At 48.6% G+C, this 13196-nt stretch overlaps 1 protein-coding gene across 1 annotated transcript in view; it reads right to left on the bottom strand.

Annotated features, from left to right (window-relative positions):
- The window catches only part of MYO5B (myosin VB), a 336132-nt gene extending 328313 nt beyond the window's left edge, over window positions 1-7819 (bottom strand). The window contains exon 1 of the mRNA XM_056847832.1: window positions 7792-7819. Within this exon, the coding sequence (XP_056703810.1) occupies window positions 7792-7818 (27 nt within the window). The 5' untranslated portion in view covers window position 7819. The remainder of the gene's footprint in view (window positions 1-7791) is intronic.
- Window positions 7820-13196: the final 5377 nt, after the last annotated feature.

Raw genomic sequence — 13196 nt, 5'->3', positions numbered from 1 at the left:
ACCCCTGGTTTAATTGTTGTTATTATATGTTTGTGAGATTTTTAAAAAATAATGTTACCTACCCTGAGCTGGCTTGCTGGGGAGGACAGACAAATATGAAAAATAAATAAACTTCAGATTGTTGAACTGAATTGAATTGCTGAATTAGAACGTTTAACAGTATTAACCAAGGCTTAAACAGAGACCAGGCAGTTCTTGGTCATCTAGAAGAAATGCATAACACTGCTTTTGGCCAGATGAGCCTGGTGGAGCCAAGTAAGCATTTGTAAGATACCTGAATTGAGTTTGGGTGGAGTGAAGAAGAAGAGTTTTTTATATGCCCATTTTCTCTACCTCTTCTAAGGAGAATCAAACCAGTTTACAATCTCTTTTCTTTCCTCTCCCCACAACAAGCACCTTGTAAGGTGAGGAGGCTGAGAGAGCTGTAAGAGAACTGTGTCTAGCCAAAGGTCACCCAGTTGGCTTCATGTATAGGAGCACAGAATCAAACCCGGTTCTCCAGATTAGAGTCTGCCGCTCATGTGGACGAGCGGGGAATCAAACCTGGTTCTCCAGATTAGAGTCCTCCACTCTTATCCACTACACCACACTGGCTCCCCAGGGGGTCTTTGTCTGGGGGACCTCGTGGTTTTGGCCATTACAGCTGATGAGAATCATCACTGCACTTACCTTGTATGAGTTTTGTACAGAAACATCACAGATCATTGGTTCTTGTGGGTTATCCGGGCTGTGTAACCGTGGTCTTGGTATTTTCTTTCCTGACGTCAGGAAAGAAAAGACCAAGACCACGGTCACACAGCCCGGATAACCTACAAGAACTAATGAACTCGGACCGTAAACGCCTTCGACAATTTCACAGATCATACTTCTCACATTTCATGGATTCTTAATCCCACCGCTCACAACTCCCTCCCCTGCTCACAACTCCACAGTGGCAAACTGTGTTAGTCTGTAGCAGCAGAACAAAATAGGAATGCAGAAGCACCAGTGTACATCAGCCAGCCTGACAGATGTTCACTCCAACACACCTGATGAAGTGTGACTCAGGAAAGCACCCTGGCAAGAAATTTTGTTAAGTGTTTCCGGCACTGCCGGACTCCTGGCGGTCATCAAGGGGCCGCAGTTTATTCACCTGCTTCATTCATTGCCCACTTTCCTCACTGAGATCAAAGATCAGATTACAAAACTACTCTTTTAAAAAAAAAATTCACAGTGGGTAGCCGTGTTAGTCTGTCTGCAGTAGTAGAAAAGGGCAAGAGTCCAGGAGCACCTTCAAGACTAACAAAAATATTTTCTGGTAGGGTGTGCGCTTTCGTGAGCCACAGCTCACTTCTTCAGATAAGTGAGCTGTGGCTCGCGGAAGCTCACACCCTACCAGAAAATATTTTTGTTAGTCTTTAAGGTGCTCCTGGACTCTTGCCCTTTTCTACTATTAAAAAATTCAGACCAGCAACATAAAACATCCAACAAACAGGATTACTGAATCGGAAAACCATGCAAACAGGAAACTATCGAAGGCATGTCAAGACTCCACATTTCGGCTGCAGCAGACAATAAAGAAGGTGCCGCTCTGGAAAAGAAACAGGTCTCGGGTTTCAGGAAGGCCCGGGGCAGGGAAAAGAAAGAGGCCTTTCCGAATTGCTCCACTGGCAACGCTCATTTTATTATTGTGCATAGAACAGTGCGCCAGCATGTTTGCTAATGCAATCTTATCTCCCAATTGGGGGGGGGGGGGAAGGACACACGAAGTATTTTTCTCCATCAGCCAAGGCTCACAGCCAACGAACTCTTTCGCCGGCTTGCCCGCAAAGTCGGGCTTGCCCACAAAGTCGAGCTCGCCTGATTGGCTCACCCTCCGCCCTTCCCTTGCACCGAGCGATGAGGTCACCGCAGGTTTCCCAGGTAGTCCACCAGGCCCCGCCCAGCACCGAGGAATCCACCCACAGCAGGAAACGAGGAGCTGTCAACATGATCCAGCCGGCTGGCCGGCAGGACAACCCACAAGCATCTTGGCTCCATCAAAGAGGGAACAACAACCCACAATCCATCTGCTCCAAATCCCTTCACCGGTGGCTGCTTTTAAGGTAGAAGGTGAGAGATTCAAAACAGATAAAAGGAAGTATTTCTTCACACAACGCATAGTTAAGTTGTGGAACTCCCTGCCCCAGGATGTGGCGATGGCTGTCAAATTGAAAGGCTTTAAGAGGGGAGTGGACATGTTCATGGAGGAGAGGGGTATTCATGGCTACTAGTAAAAATGGATACTAGTCATGATGCATACCTATTATCTCCAGGATCAGAGGAGCATGCCGAATATATTAGGTGCTGTGGAACAAAGGCAGGATGGTGCTGCCGCAGTCGTCTTGTTTGGGGGCTTCCTAGAGGCACCTGGTTGGCCACTGAGTAAACAGACTGCTGGACTTGATGGAACTTGGTCTGATCCAGCATGGCCTTTCTTATGTTCTTATATTCTTAAGTACTTGCCAGGAGACCCAATCACAAATCCCCAGTGTGATGTGTAGTATATGTCTGACCAGGAGAATTCTTTGGTGCACCCCATTCATTCACTGCCTTACAAACATTTGCATAGTCCTTGAAAACACATCATTTGAAGTGGCTGGAAGTTCTCCGCTGTTCACTTTGTAGGGTGAGAAACCATGGAAAAGATGAAGAGTTGGTTTTTAGACCCCGCTTTTCTCTAACGAAAGAAGTCTCAAAGTGGCTTACAATCGCCTTCCCTTCCTCTCCTCACAACAGGCACCTTGTGAGGTAGGTGGGGCTGAGAGAGTTCGGAGAGAGCTGTGACTGTCCCAAGGTCACCCAGCTGACTTTATGTGTAGGAGTGGGGAAACCAACCTGGTTCCCCAGATCTCATGTGGAGGGGGGAATCAAACCTCATTCTCCAGATTAGTGACCTCCACTCTTAACCACTACACTACCCTGGCTTGTGGGGGTTTCTAACAACCATGACACCCAGCCAAAAATAAATGTATAAAGAACAGCAATCCATAGTTTAGAGACAGACACACAGAGGTAGACACACAGAGGTAGAAGCAGCTTTTTGCTTTTTTAAATTCAGATTTGGGGCATGTGCAATCTTGATTTCTTTAAAAATGTACACCTCGCTTTTCTCCCCAGTGGGGGTCCAAACCAACTTACAGCATAATTCTCTTCTCCTCCATTTTATGCTCGCAACCACCACACTGAGAGGTTAGGCCAAGAGGGTGTGACTGGCCCAAGATCACCTTGTGAGCTTTCCTGGCAGAGCGGGGATTTGAACCTGGGTCTTCCAGATCTTACTCTGATGTTCTCTGCACCACACTTGTCAGTCAGGTGTAAGAAGAGCTGCCCTCTGTTGAAATTCCTTCTGATTTATTACAGCACTATTCTACCTGTCTGCCAAGAAATTCTACAGCTTAAATGGGAGGGATCTCACTTTATCCCAATCTTCTGACATCTCTGAGCCTACTCTAAAACCAGCCCGTTTTCATTCTGGCTGAGCAGGAATGAAAAGCCCAATTTACCTGGCACACAGGTAGTGAAGGTACATTGCCTAGGAGTTCCACAGCCAGCCCAAAATAAGGTGGGATTTAACACAAACACTGCAGGTTGGCGGAGGGGAGCCGCACCCCACTGCTAACACCAAAAGTTGTAAACAAGACCATGCTGGCTTTACAGCCAAGACCCAGATGGTGTCTTGATTCCTCCCCCCCCACCAAGAGATGCATCAGCAGTAGTAGGGATACGAATCAGGGCTGCCCAAAGAAAAATCCATAATCAATATGTTCCGTTTATCCCTGAAGAAAACCAAGCTCACACAGAAACTGCGTCGAAGCCTCTGACCCCAAGAAAATACAGCCTTCACATGCCCAGAGGCACTCCTTTCCCCCGATTACGCAGCACCCCCCCCCAGCTCAGTCAACAAAACACAGGGCCGAGCCTCAGTCCCGTCATAAGCAATGACTAAAGAGCTGAGCAGTCCAACAGGTGTGTACACACATGCATTGACACTCACCGCGGGGCAGGGACCTTTAAATCGAAAGTTTCCATCCACACAGACCCCATCCCTCTCCATCCCACGGCACCGGGTCGGCGAGGCTCACAGCGGCAAGCGGCCCAGAAGGGGAAAAGTCGCTCCAAACAAACCCGAGCCCAGCCACTCGAGGGTGCCGGATGGAAAGGCTGGGAACCAGCATTTATCTTTAAGAAATCACCTGCCTCCTACTGCAGGCAACAAAGGGCGGGCAGCAGGACCCAGGGAGGAACCGGCAACGAGGAGGAGCCCTGCCTCCCTCCCTCCCTCCGCCTGCTGCCTGATTACCTGTGCTGAAAGGTAAAGGCTGGCTCAGCAGGTTGGGAGCCGGCAACCCCAAGCAGGAAGAGGCTGGACGCAGACTCCGGCAGGGACGCCTCTTGCTGGGCAGCCAGATCTGGGGAGCAAAGTCCTTCCCCACCTGCCCAAGGACAGAGGGCAAGACCCGAAGCCAACCCCCAACCTGCCCCAGTGGGGATTTTATTAGGGGGGCATTCATACCGTCCACTCCAGGGAGGGTACCCGCCCTGCTGTGCTAGGCATAAGGGGGAGAAACCCTCCCCTGCCCACATCTCAGGCAGAAGGGGCCGGAGTGTCACCTCTCTGCCCCCCCCCCCCGCCCAGTAAGGTTGCCAACTCCAAGTTTGGAAATTCCTGGAGATTTGGGGGTAAAAGAAGAAGAGTTGGTTTGTATATGCCGACTTTCTCTACCACTTAAGGGAGACTCAAACCGGCTTACAATCACCTTCCCTTCCCCTCCCCACAATAGACCCCCTGTGAGGTAGGCGGGACTGAGAAAGCTGTGACTAGCCCAAGGTCACCCAGCAGGCTTCATATGTAGGAGTGGGGAAACCAACCCAGTTCACCAGTTTAGCGCCACCGCTCATGTGGAGGAGTGAGGATTCAAACCTGTCTCCCCAGGTCAGAGTCCACCGCTCCAAACCACTGCTCTTAACCACTAACCCATGCTGGACCCAAGGGTACAGCCTTGGGGAAGGTGGAGTTTGGGAAGGGGTCAAATCCCAGCAGGGTATGCCGCAGGTCCCATCCTCCAAAGCGGCCTTTTTATCCAGGGGGACTGATCCCTGTAGAGCAGCTGTAGTTCTGGGAGATCTCCAGGCCTCACCTGGAGGCTGGCAACCCTACGGGCCCGAAGTGAGGCAGAAAAATTAAACAATACATTTAGTATCCAACAAACAAGGTACACCTTCTCCCCCAGGCTCTTAAGAAGGAGAAGAAGAGTTGGTTTTTATATGCCGACTTTCTCTACCACTTTAGGGAGAATCAAACCAGCTTACAATCCCCTTCCCCTCCCCACAACGGACACCCTGCGAGGAAGGTGGGGCTGAGAGAGTGTGACTAGCCCAAGGTCACCCAGCTGGTTTCGTGTGTAGGAGTGGGGAAACACATCCAGTTCACCAGACTAGCCTCTGCTGCTCATGTGGAGGAGCGGGGAATCAAACCCGGGTCTCCAGATCAGAGCCCACTGCTCCAAACCACCGCTCTTAACCACCACACCACGCTGGCTCTCAGCCACTGCTACCCCAGGGGATGCTGCTACCCCAGCGAAGGGGGAAACATCCTCTGCGGAGATGGTTTGAGAAACACGGCAGTGCAAGGCTCAGAGCGGGATTTTTTTGGGTGAGTCTTTCCTTCCCCAGGCTGGTTAAGCAGCGGCGGAAGGCAGGGAAGGGGGGAAGCCAAACCGAACTGCATGGGTGGCGTCGGAAGGGTGTTTCTGGCCGGGGAACAGGTGGGGGGGAGAGATGCCGGCTAAGCCTTCCTTGCTGCATGCAGCAGCCAGAACCCCGACGGCAACAAAAGTTTCCCGACAGACACAAGGAAGGCAATTCAGGGAATGTGAGATCCAAGCACAGTAGGGTCCAACTTAGAAGATTCCACCGGAAACCCGTCAAGGTCAACCGTCCAACACTAACATTGGGAATTATTACGTTAATAACACAGAGAGGTGAAATAAGGAAATATAACATTATAATACGGACACCAAAACATGAAAATGAGAACTTACGATGAGATAAAGAAAATGCGTGAATTATGGGAAGATATGTAACCGAATTGATACAAGCATGCGAGATATGTACAACAGAAGCTTTTTGTCTTAGTTAGGTACAAATATAGATGCAGAAAGGCAGAACTGTTTAAAAATTAAATGATGGGATGTTGTACTTAAAGTCTAAACCAATGTAGTAACTGGTATAAAATAGCCGAACTTATATTTCTGTTCAGTAATAATTTTCAATATTGATAGATTATATCCAAGTAGTAAATATAGCAGGGATTCCAATAATAATGCTTCAGGTGGTTGTTTTACCTTGCTTATGTTTATGATTAAAAATATATATTTTTTCCTTCCCAATATCCCTTTTTAATTTCTGTACCCCATTTAAAAAACCAACACATTTTTTTTTAAGACCAACCATCCAAACCAACCTATTCAGACAAACACAGCTAGTTTTCTAGAGGTGACCCAGGTTATGCAGAACATATGACTCAGACCCTTGGTCCATCAGGGTCAGTATTGTCTACACAGAGTGGCAGCGGCTCTCCAGGGTCTCAGGCAGGGGTCTTCCACATCACTTATCACCTGGCCCTTTTATATAAAGATTTAGGGGATTGATCGGAGTCCACCGCTCCAAACCACCGCTCTTAACCACGCTGGCAAGATTAGAGTCCAGTAGCCCCTTAAAGACTAACCAGATTTCCAGGGTGTAAGCTTTTGAGAGCCACAACTCCCTTTGTCGGGGTTTTTTTGTAAAGCAGGGATGCAAAAGGCCTCTACCCTGCAGAGCCAACTGCCAGTCCGAGCAGGCAATCCATAGCCTGACTTGATATAGAGCAGTTTCATCTGTTCAAAAACCTACACTATTGAGGATCCTTGTATAATTATAATTGATACTCTTTTGTATTTTCTTTTTATTTATTTATTTTTGTTATTATTTGCTTATTTTGTTTTATATTATAAAAATAAAAAAAAATTTACAATAAAAGGAGGATCCTTTCCTACCGGGCAGCGCGTCTGCCTTCCATGCAGGAAGTCCCCGGCTTCAATCCTCTGCAGCTTGGAAAGGACCAAGTCGCCGGCTAAGGCGAAAGACCTCCGTCTGGGACCCCGGCCAGCCGCTGCCAGCCCGAGCCGGCAACACCGGCCCTTCCCTAGGGCTGACTCAACATCAGCCGTCTCTCTCCCCTCTTTTTCAAAGTCCAAAAGAACAGAGGGATGCAATTGCCCATAAAAGATGACTCCGCACTGCACCCGAGACCCCGGCCAGCCGCTGCCAGCCCGAGCCGGCGACACCGGCCCTTCCCTAGGGCCAACTCCACATCAGGTGTCTCTCTGCCCCCCCCCGCCGTTCCTTTCCTCTTTTTTTTTTTGACTCTATATAATAATTTTCATTTTTCCATACAATCATTACACATTTCTATTCCTTTTCAAAGTCCGAAAGGACAGAGGGATGCCACTCCCCAGGAAGGAAGGGGAAAGAAGAGGACCCTGCACTGCAGGGAGCGCCCCGGGAAAGCGTCCTGTCCAACCGAGACGGACAGAAAAAGTGGCCAAAAATAAGAACAGCAGCGATGAGAATAAAACTCCATCCCGGGGGAGAGAAAGAAGTCAACCCCCCTCCGGGAAAGGCAATGCAAAGGCAATGCAAATGCAAAGGCAAAGCCCCCCCCAACCCAATCCAACCCAACTCAACTCAACCCAACCCAACTCAACCCAACCCAACCCGTTGCCTTACGTTGGTGTAGAGCTCCACCACCGACATGTCCGGGCCGAGGGGGTCGCCTCCAAAGCCGGGGTGGGTGAATGGGTGGGTGGGTGCCGGAGCTGCGCCTTCACCGCCCGCCGCCCGTCCCCATGGCCGGCTGGCTGGCTGGCTGGCCGGCCGCCTTCCCCTGCCCCGGGCGACCTTTGGCCGGCTGAACTTCTTCCCGCGACGCCCCGAGCGAGAGGAGGCGGAGCGGGCAGGCCGGCTGCCCGGGCGCAGGTGGAGGGGAGGGAGGGAGGAGCCGCAGGTGCGGCGGCGGCGGCGGCCAAGGACTCGCTCCGCCCGGCCCTTTTGCAGCGCCGGCTCAGCTTCGTTGCGCGCCGGCGGGGAGCAGGCGAGCCGAGGGCGCCCCCCTCCGGCCGCCCTGAGAAACCCAAACTCTGGGAAAGAGAGACAATCAAGTATCCCGGCACAGGCGGAAGGAGGCGCCTGCAGACTCCGGGCTCCTTTTTATTATTATTATTATTATTTTATTTTATTTTATTTTATTTTATTTTATTTTCAAACTAGTACACATTCTTTGGTTCTCGTAGGTTATCCGGGCTGTGTGACCGTGGTCTTGGTCTTTTCTTTCTTGACGTTTCGCCAGCAGCTGTGGCCGGCATCTTCAGAGGAGTCACCCTGAAGGACAGTGTCTCTCAGTGTCAAGTGTGAAGGAAGAGTAATATATAGTCAGAAAGGGGTTTGGGCTGAATCATTGTCCTGCAAAAAGTAACAAAGGTAATGTGCTAACCATTGTCCTGCAAAAAGTAACAAAGGTAATGTGCTAACCATTGTCCTGCAAAAAGTAACAAAGGTGCTAACCTTTGTTACTTTTTGCAGGACAATGGTTAGCACATTACCTTTGTTACTTTCTGCAGGACAATAGTTAGCACATTACCTTTGTTACTTTCTGCAGGACAATGGTTAGCACATTACCTTTGTTACTTTTTGCAGGACAATGGTTAGCACATTACCTTTGTTACTTTTTGCAGGACAATGGTTAGCACATTACCTTTGTTACTTTTTGCAGGACAATGATTCAGCTCAAACCCCTTTCTGACTATATATTACTCTTCCTACACACTTGACACTGAGAGACACTGTCCTTCAGGGTGACTCCTCTGAAGATGCCGGCCATAGCTGCTGGCGAAACGTCAGGAAAGAAAATACCAAGACCACGGTCACACAGCCCGGATAACCTACAAGAACCAATGAACTCTGACCGTGAAAGCCTTCTACAATAGTTCACATTCTATTTATCATTCCATTCATATAGTATATTTGTGTGTGTAAACTGCCGTCAAGTCACAGCCAACTTATGGCGACCCCTTTTTGGGGTTTTCATGGCAAGAGACTAGCAGAGGTGGTTTGCCAGTGCCTTCCTCTGCACAGCAACCCTGGCCTTCCTTGGTGGTCTCCCATCCAAAGACTAACCAGGGCTGACCCTGCTTAGCTTCTGAGATCTGACGAGATCAGGCTAGCCTGGGCCATCCAGGTCAGAGGTGTGTAGATGTGTGTGTGTGTGTGTGTGTGTGTGTGTGTGTGTTAAGTGCCCTCAAGTCGCTTCCGACTCATGGCGACCCTATGAATGAAAGTCCTCCAAAATGTCCTGTCTTGGACAGCCTTGCTCAGATCCTGCAAATTGAAGGCTGTGGCTTCCTTTATTGAGTCAATCCAGGTCAGGGCCATATAGTATATACTATAAACAATTTCTATCTTATCATTAAACAAATATATATAGTTGACTTCCCCTCTCCCCCCCTCCTCTGTCCATTGGATAGTCTTATTTCTCTTTGTGCTTAGTGTCTAATTCATTGTAATAAGCCACCTTTATCGTTATCTTTTGGCATTCAGCCAGAAGACCAAGAAGCAGCTTTTTACAGGGGGGTGCATTACATCTACATCTACTTTTTAAAGTTAGTGTCTTAATTACTTCAACAAATTTGAATTAGATCAAAACATATCCCTTAATGTTTCCCAAATTAAGTTCATTTACACAGTATATTGTCCATGCCTCCCATTCTTCCACAAATTCAGCATTTTCTTTTTGATTTATTAATGCGGTAAGTTTTGCCATTCCAGCCAGTTCCATCATTTTATCTATCCAAGCGGTCTTATCTGGTATGTCAGATGTTTTCCATTTCATTGCATAGACCAGTCTTGCAGCAATAGTGGCATGTATCAAAAATGATCTCTGAGTCACTACAGAATCTGATATTAACAACATCATTTCAGGTGTTTTAGGGATATTATGTTGTACTATCAACCTTAGTTCATTGTAAATCATATCCCAGAAATTTTTTGCCTTTTCACAAAGCCACCAAACATGGTGACAGACTCCAGACTCTTTAGCCAAAGCTGAATGGGATGTTGTTGGCCGGGTGGCTTCCCTTGACTCCATGCCATGAAAAAAGCTTCAGCCACGCACAGTGGTGGAGTGGGTCTCAAAACATTGGTTGCCAGGAGACAAAGGGGACCCACCCACAACGATAAGGCTGTCATAGAATCATAGAGTTGGAAGGGACCACCAGGGTCATCTAGTCCAACCCCCTGCACAATGCAGGAAGTTCACAACTACCTCCCAAACACACACACCCAGTGACCCCTACTCCATGCCCAGATGGCCAAGGTGCCTTCCCTCGCATGATCTGCCTAAGGTCATAGAATCAGCATTGCTGACAGATGGCCTTCTAGGCTCTGCTTAAAAACCTCCATGGAAGGAGAGCTCACCACCTCCCGAGGAAGCCTGTTCCACGGAGGAACTGCTCTAACTGTTAGAAAATTCTTCCTAATGTCTAGACGGAAACTCTTTTCATTTAATTTCAATCCGCTGGTTCTGGTCCGACCTTCTGGGGCAACAGAAAACAACTCGGCACCCTCCTCTATATGACAGCCGATCAAGTATTTGAAGATGGTTATCATATCCCCTCTCAGTCTTCTCTGCAGGCTAAACATACCAGGTCCCTTTTCGCTACTAGCGGGAGGTTTTTGGGGTGGAGCCTGAGGAGGGTGGCGTTTAGGGAGGGGAGAGACTTCAATGCCATAGAGTCCAATGGCCAAAGCAGCTATTTTCTCCAGGTGAACTGATCACTATCAGTTGGAGATCAGTTGTAATAGCGAGAGACCTCCAGCTAGTACCTGGAGGTTGGCAACCCTACGCCTAAGTCCTGGTGAGTGTAAATTAACCCGTCCGTTTGTTTGTTTCTAGAGGCATATGGAATCCCCACAACGACTTTTATATCCAACCACGTGACTAGAATAACGAGGAGTGTAATGCACCCCCCTGTAAAAAGCTGCTTCTTGGTCTTCTGGCTGAATGCCAAAAGATGTGGCAAGATGCCATTCTCCCCCTGGGAAAGATCCTTTGCGCTTTCCTTGGAGGTGGCTTCCTCAACAGACCTGGGGTAATGGTAACAGACCTTAGCAGCAGATAGGGTTGCCAGCTCTGGGTTGGGAAATTCCTGGAGAATTTGGGGATGGAGCTTGGGGAGGGGAGGGTTTGGGGAAAGGAGAGACCTCAGCAGGGTATAATGCCAAAGAGTCCCCCCCCCCTCCAAAGCAGCCGTTTTCTCCAGGGGAACTGATCTGGGTCGCCTGGAGATCAATTGTAATAGCAGATCTCCAGATGCCACCTGGGGGTTGGCAACCCGAGCAGCAGATGATTCACAGGAATCAGCTTCTGTAACACTTATAGGCCTGGTTTCTTATGGACGGCAAAACAGAAGCACCAAGGTTTAATGTGAGGTCTAAATAGGGTTGCCAACCTCCAGGTGGTGGCTGGACATCTCCAGCCAATAGAGATCCCTCCCCAAACCCCGCCCTCCTCAGGCTCCGCCCCAAAAATCTCCCACCGGTGGAAAAGAGGGACCTGGCAACCCTATTTGTTCTTGACATCTGAGATTGAGGTGTAAACAGATATTCCATTTGGCTGTCCTGGCTATCACACCTGTCTTCCATGAATGCATCCTTTTTTAAAAGGCCATCTTAGCTTGAAGCTATGACCCGCATCTTGTGGCAGTGAGTTCCATAAGTTAACGGTGTGCTGGAGGAGTAGTGCTTTCTTATTAGTCCTAAAAGCGGTGGTGGTAGAAAATGCTGTCAAGTGACAGCCATCCCTTAGGGAGGTGGTTTGCCATTGCCTGGCTCTGCATCATGACCCTGGTATTCCTTGGAGGTCTCCCATCCAAATACTAGCCAGGGCCGACCCTGCTTAGCTTCTAAGATGCGATGAGATAGGGCTAGCCTGGGCCATTCAGTTCAGGGCAGACCTGAACGTACAGCCAGTTCATCCATTTTATTTAGCATTTATTTAAAATGTTTTTATACTGCCTTTCCACCTGATTAGGGTTCCCAAGGCAGCTAACGTGAACATTTGAATATTAAGAACGGCATTTGAAAGACTTCAATAAAAACACATAAACACATTTCGCCCGATGACCCTAAGTTAGGAACGAAGATTAAATGTTTTCTCTCTCTCTCTCTCGCTCTGCTTTTCCTGCAAAACCTTGTCCAAATGCTTCTTAAGAATTAAACCCCCGGGGATTTGCAGCTCACTTTGCAGCTTCCTTTAAAAGATGGAAATTCAGGCAAACATCAGCCTATATCTATTTAAAAACTCTTCTGCAGTTTTAAATAGACGGCTGAATTTGCATGCGTGGCAGGTGTTTCTCGAATGTAAATGGAGAACTTCCCCATTTGGTTTATTCACTCAGCCTGCTGGCCTTCCCCCTAAAAAAAAAAAAAGTTAAATACATTTGGAATTTGGAAAGGAAATTAAACCTATATTTAATACTGAAGCATGGATTGTGGGGGGGGGGGGATGACTCCAAAGCTCTGGGCAGCAATTAGTGTGAATTATAGATTAGTGGAAATTTTCAGCTTTAAAGGGAAGTTCTTACGGAGCACTAAGGCCTCTCATTAGAGGTGTTTCTAGGGTTGGCAGGTCCCTCTTCGCCACCGGTGGGAGGTTTTTGGGGTGGAGCTTGAGGAGGATGGGGTTTGGGGAGGGGAGGGACTTCAATGCCATAGAGTCCAATTGCCAAGGCGGCTATTTTCTCCAGGTGAACTGATCTCTATCGGCTGGAGATCAGTTGTAATAGCAGGAGATCTCCAGCTAGTACCTGGAGGTTGGCAACCCTAGGTGTTTCAGATTATTACATTTGTCCAAAGTGCTAGCTTGAAGACTTCCATGATCTTTGTTATCCAGTGTGACAACCTGATGACAGTGCGGTAGGGCTGCCAACCTCCAGTACTAGCTGGAGATCTCCTGCTATTACAGCTGATCTCCAGCCGATATAGTTCCCCCTGGAGAAAAATGGCCGCTTTGGCAATTGGACTCTATGGCATTGAAGTCCCTCCCCTCCCCAAGCCCCGCCCTCCTCAGGCTCTGCACC

The sequence above is a fragment of the Euleptes europaea genome, chromosome 4, assembly GCF_029931775.1.
Source record: "Euleptes europaea isolate rEulEur1 chromosome 4, rEulEur1.hap1, whole genome shotgun sequence".
In the NCBI taxonomy this organism is placed as follows: Eukaryota; Metazoa; Chordata; class Lepidosauria; order Squamata; family Sphaerodactylidae; genus Euleptes; species Euleptes europaea.
The sequence above is the reverse complement of the archived record's forward strand: the minus strand, read 5'-3'. Positions and strand labels throughout refer to the sequence as shown.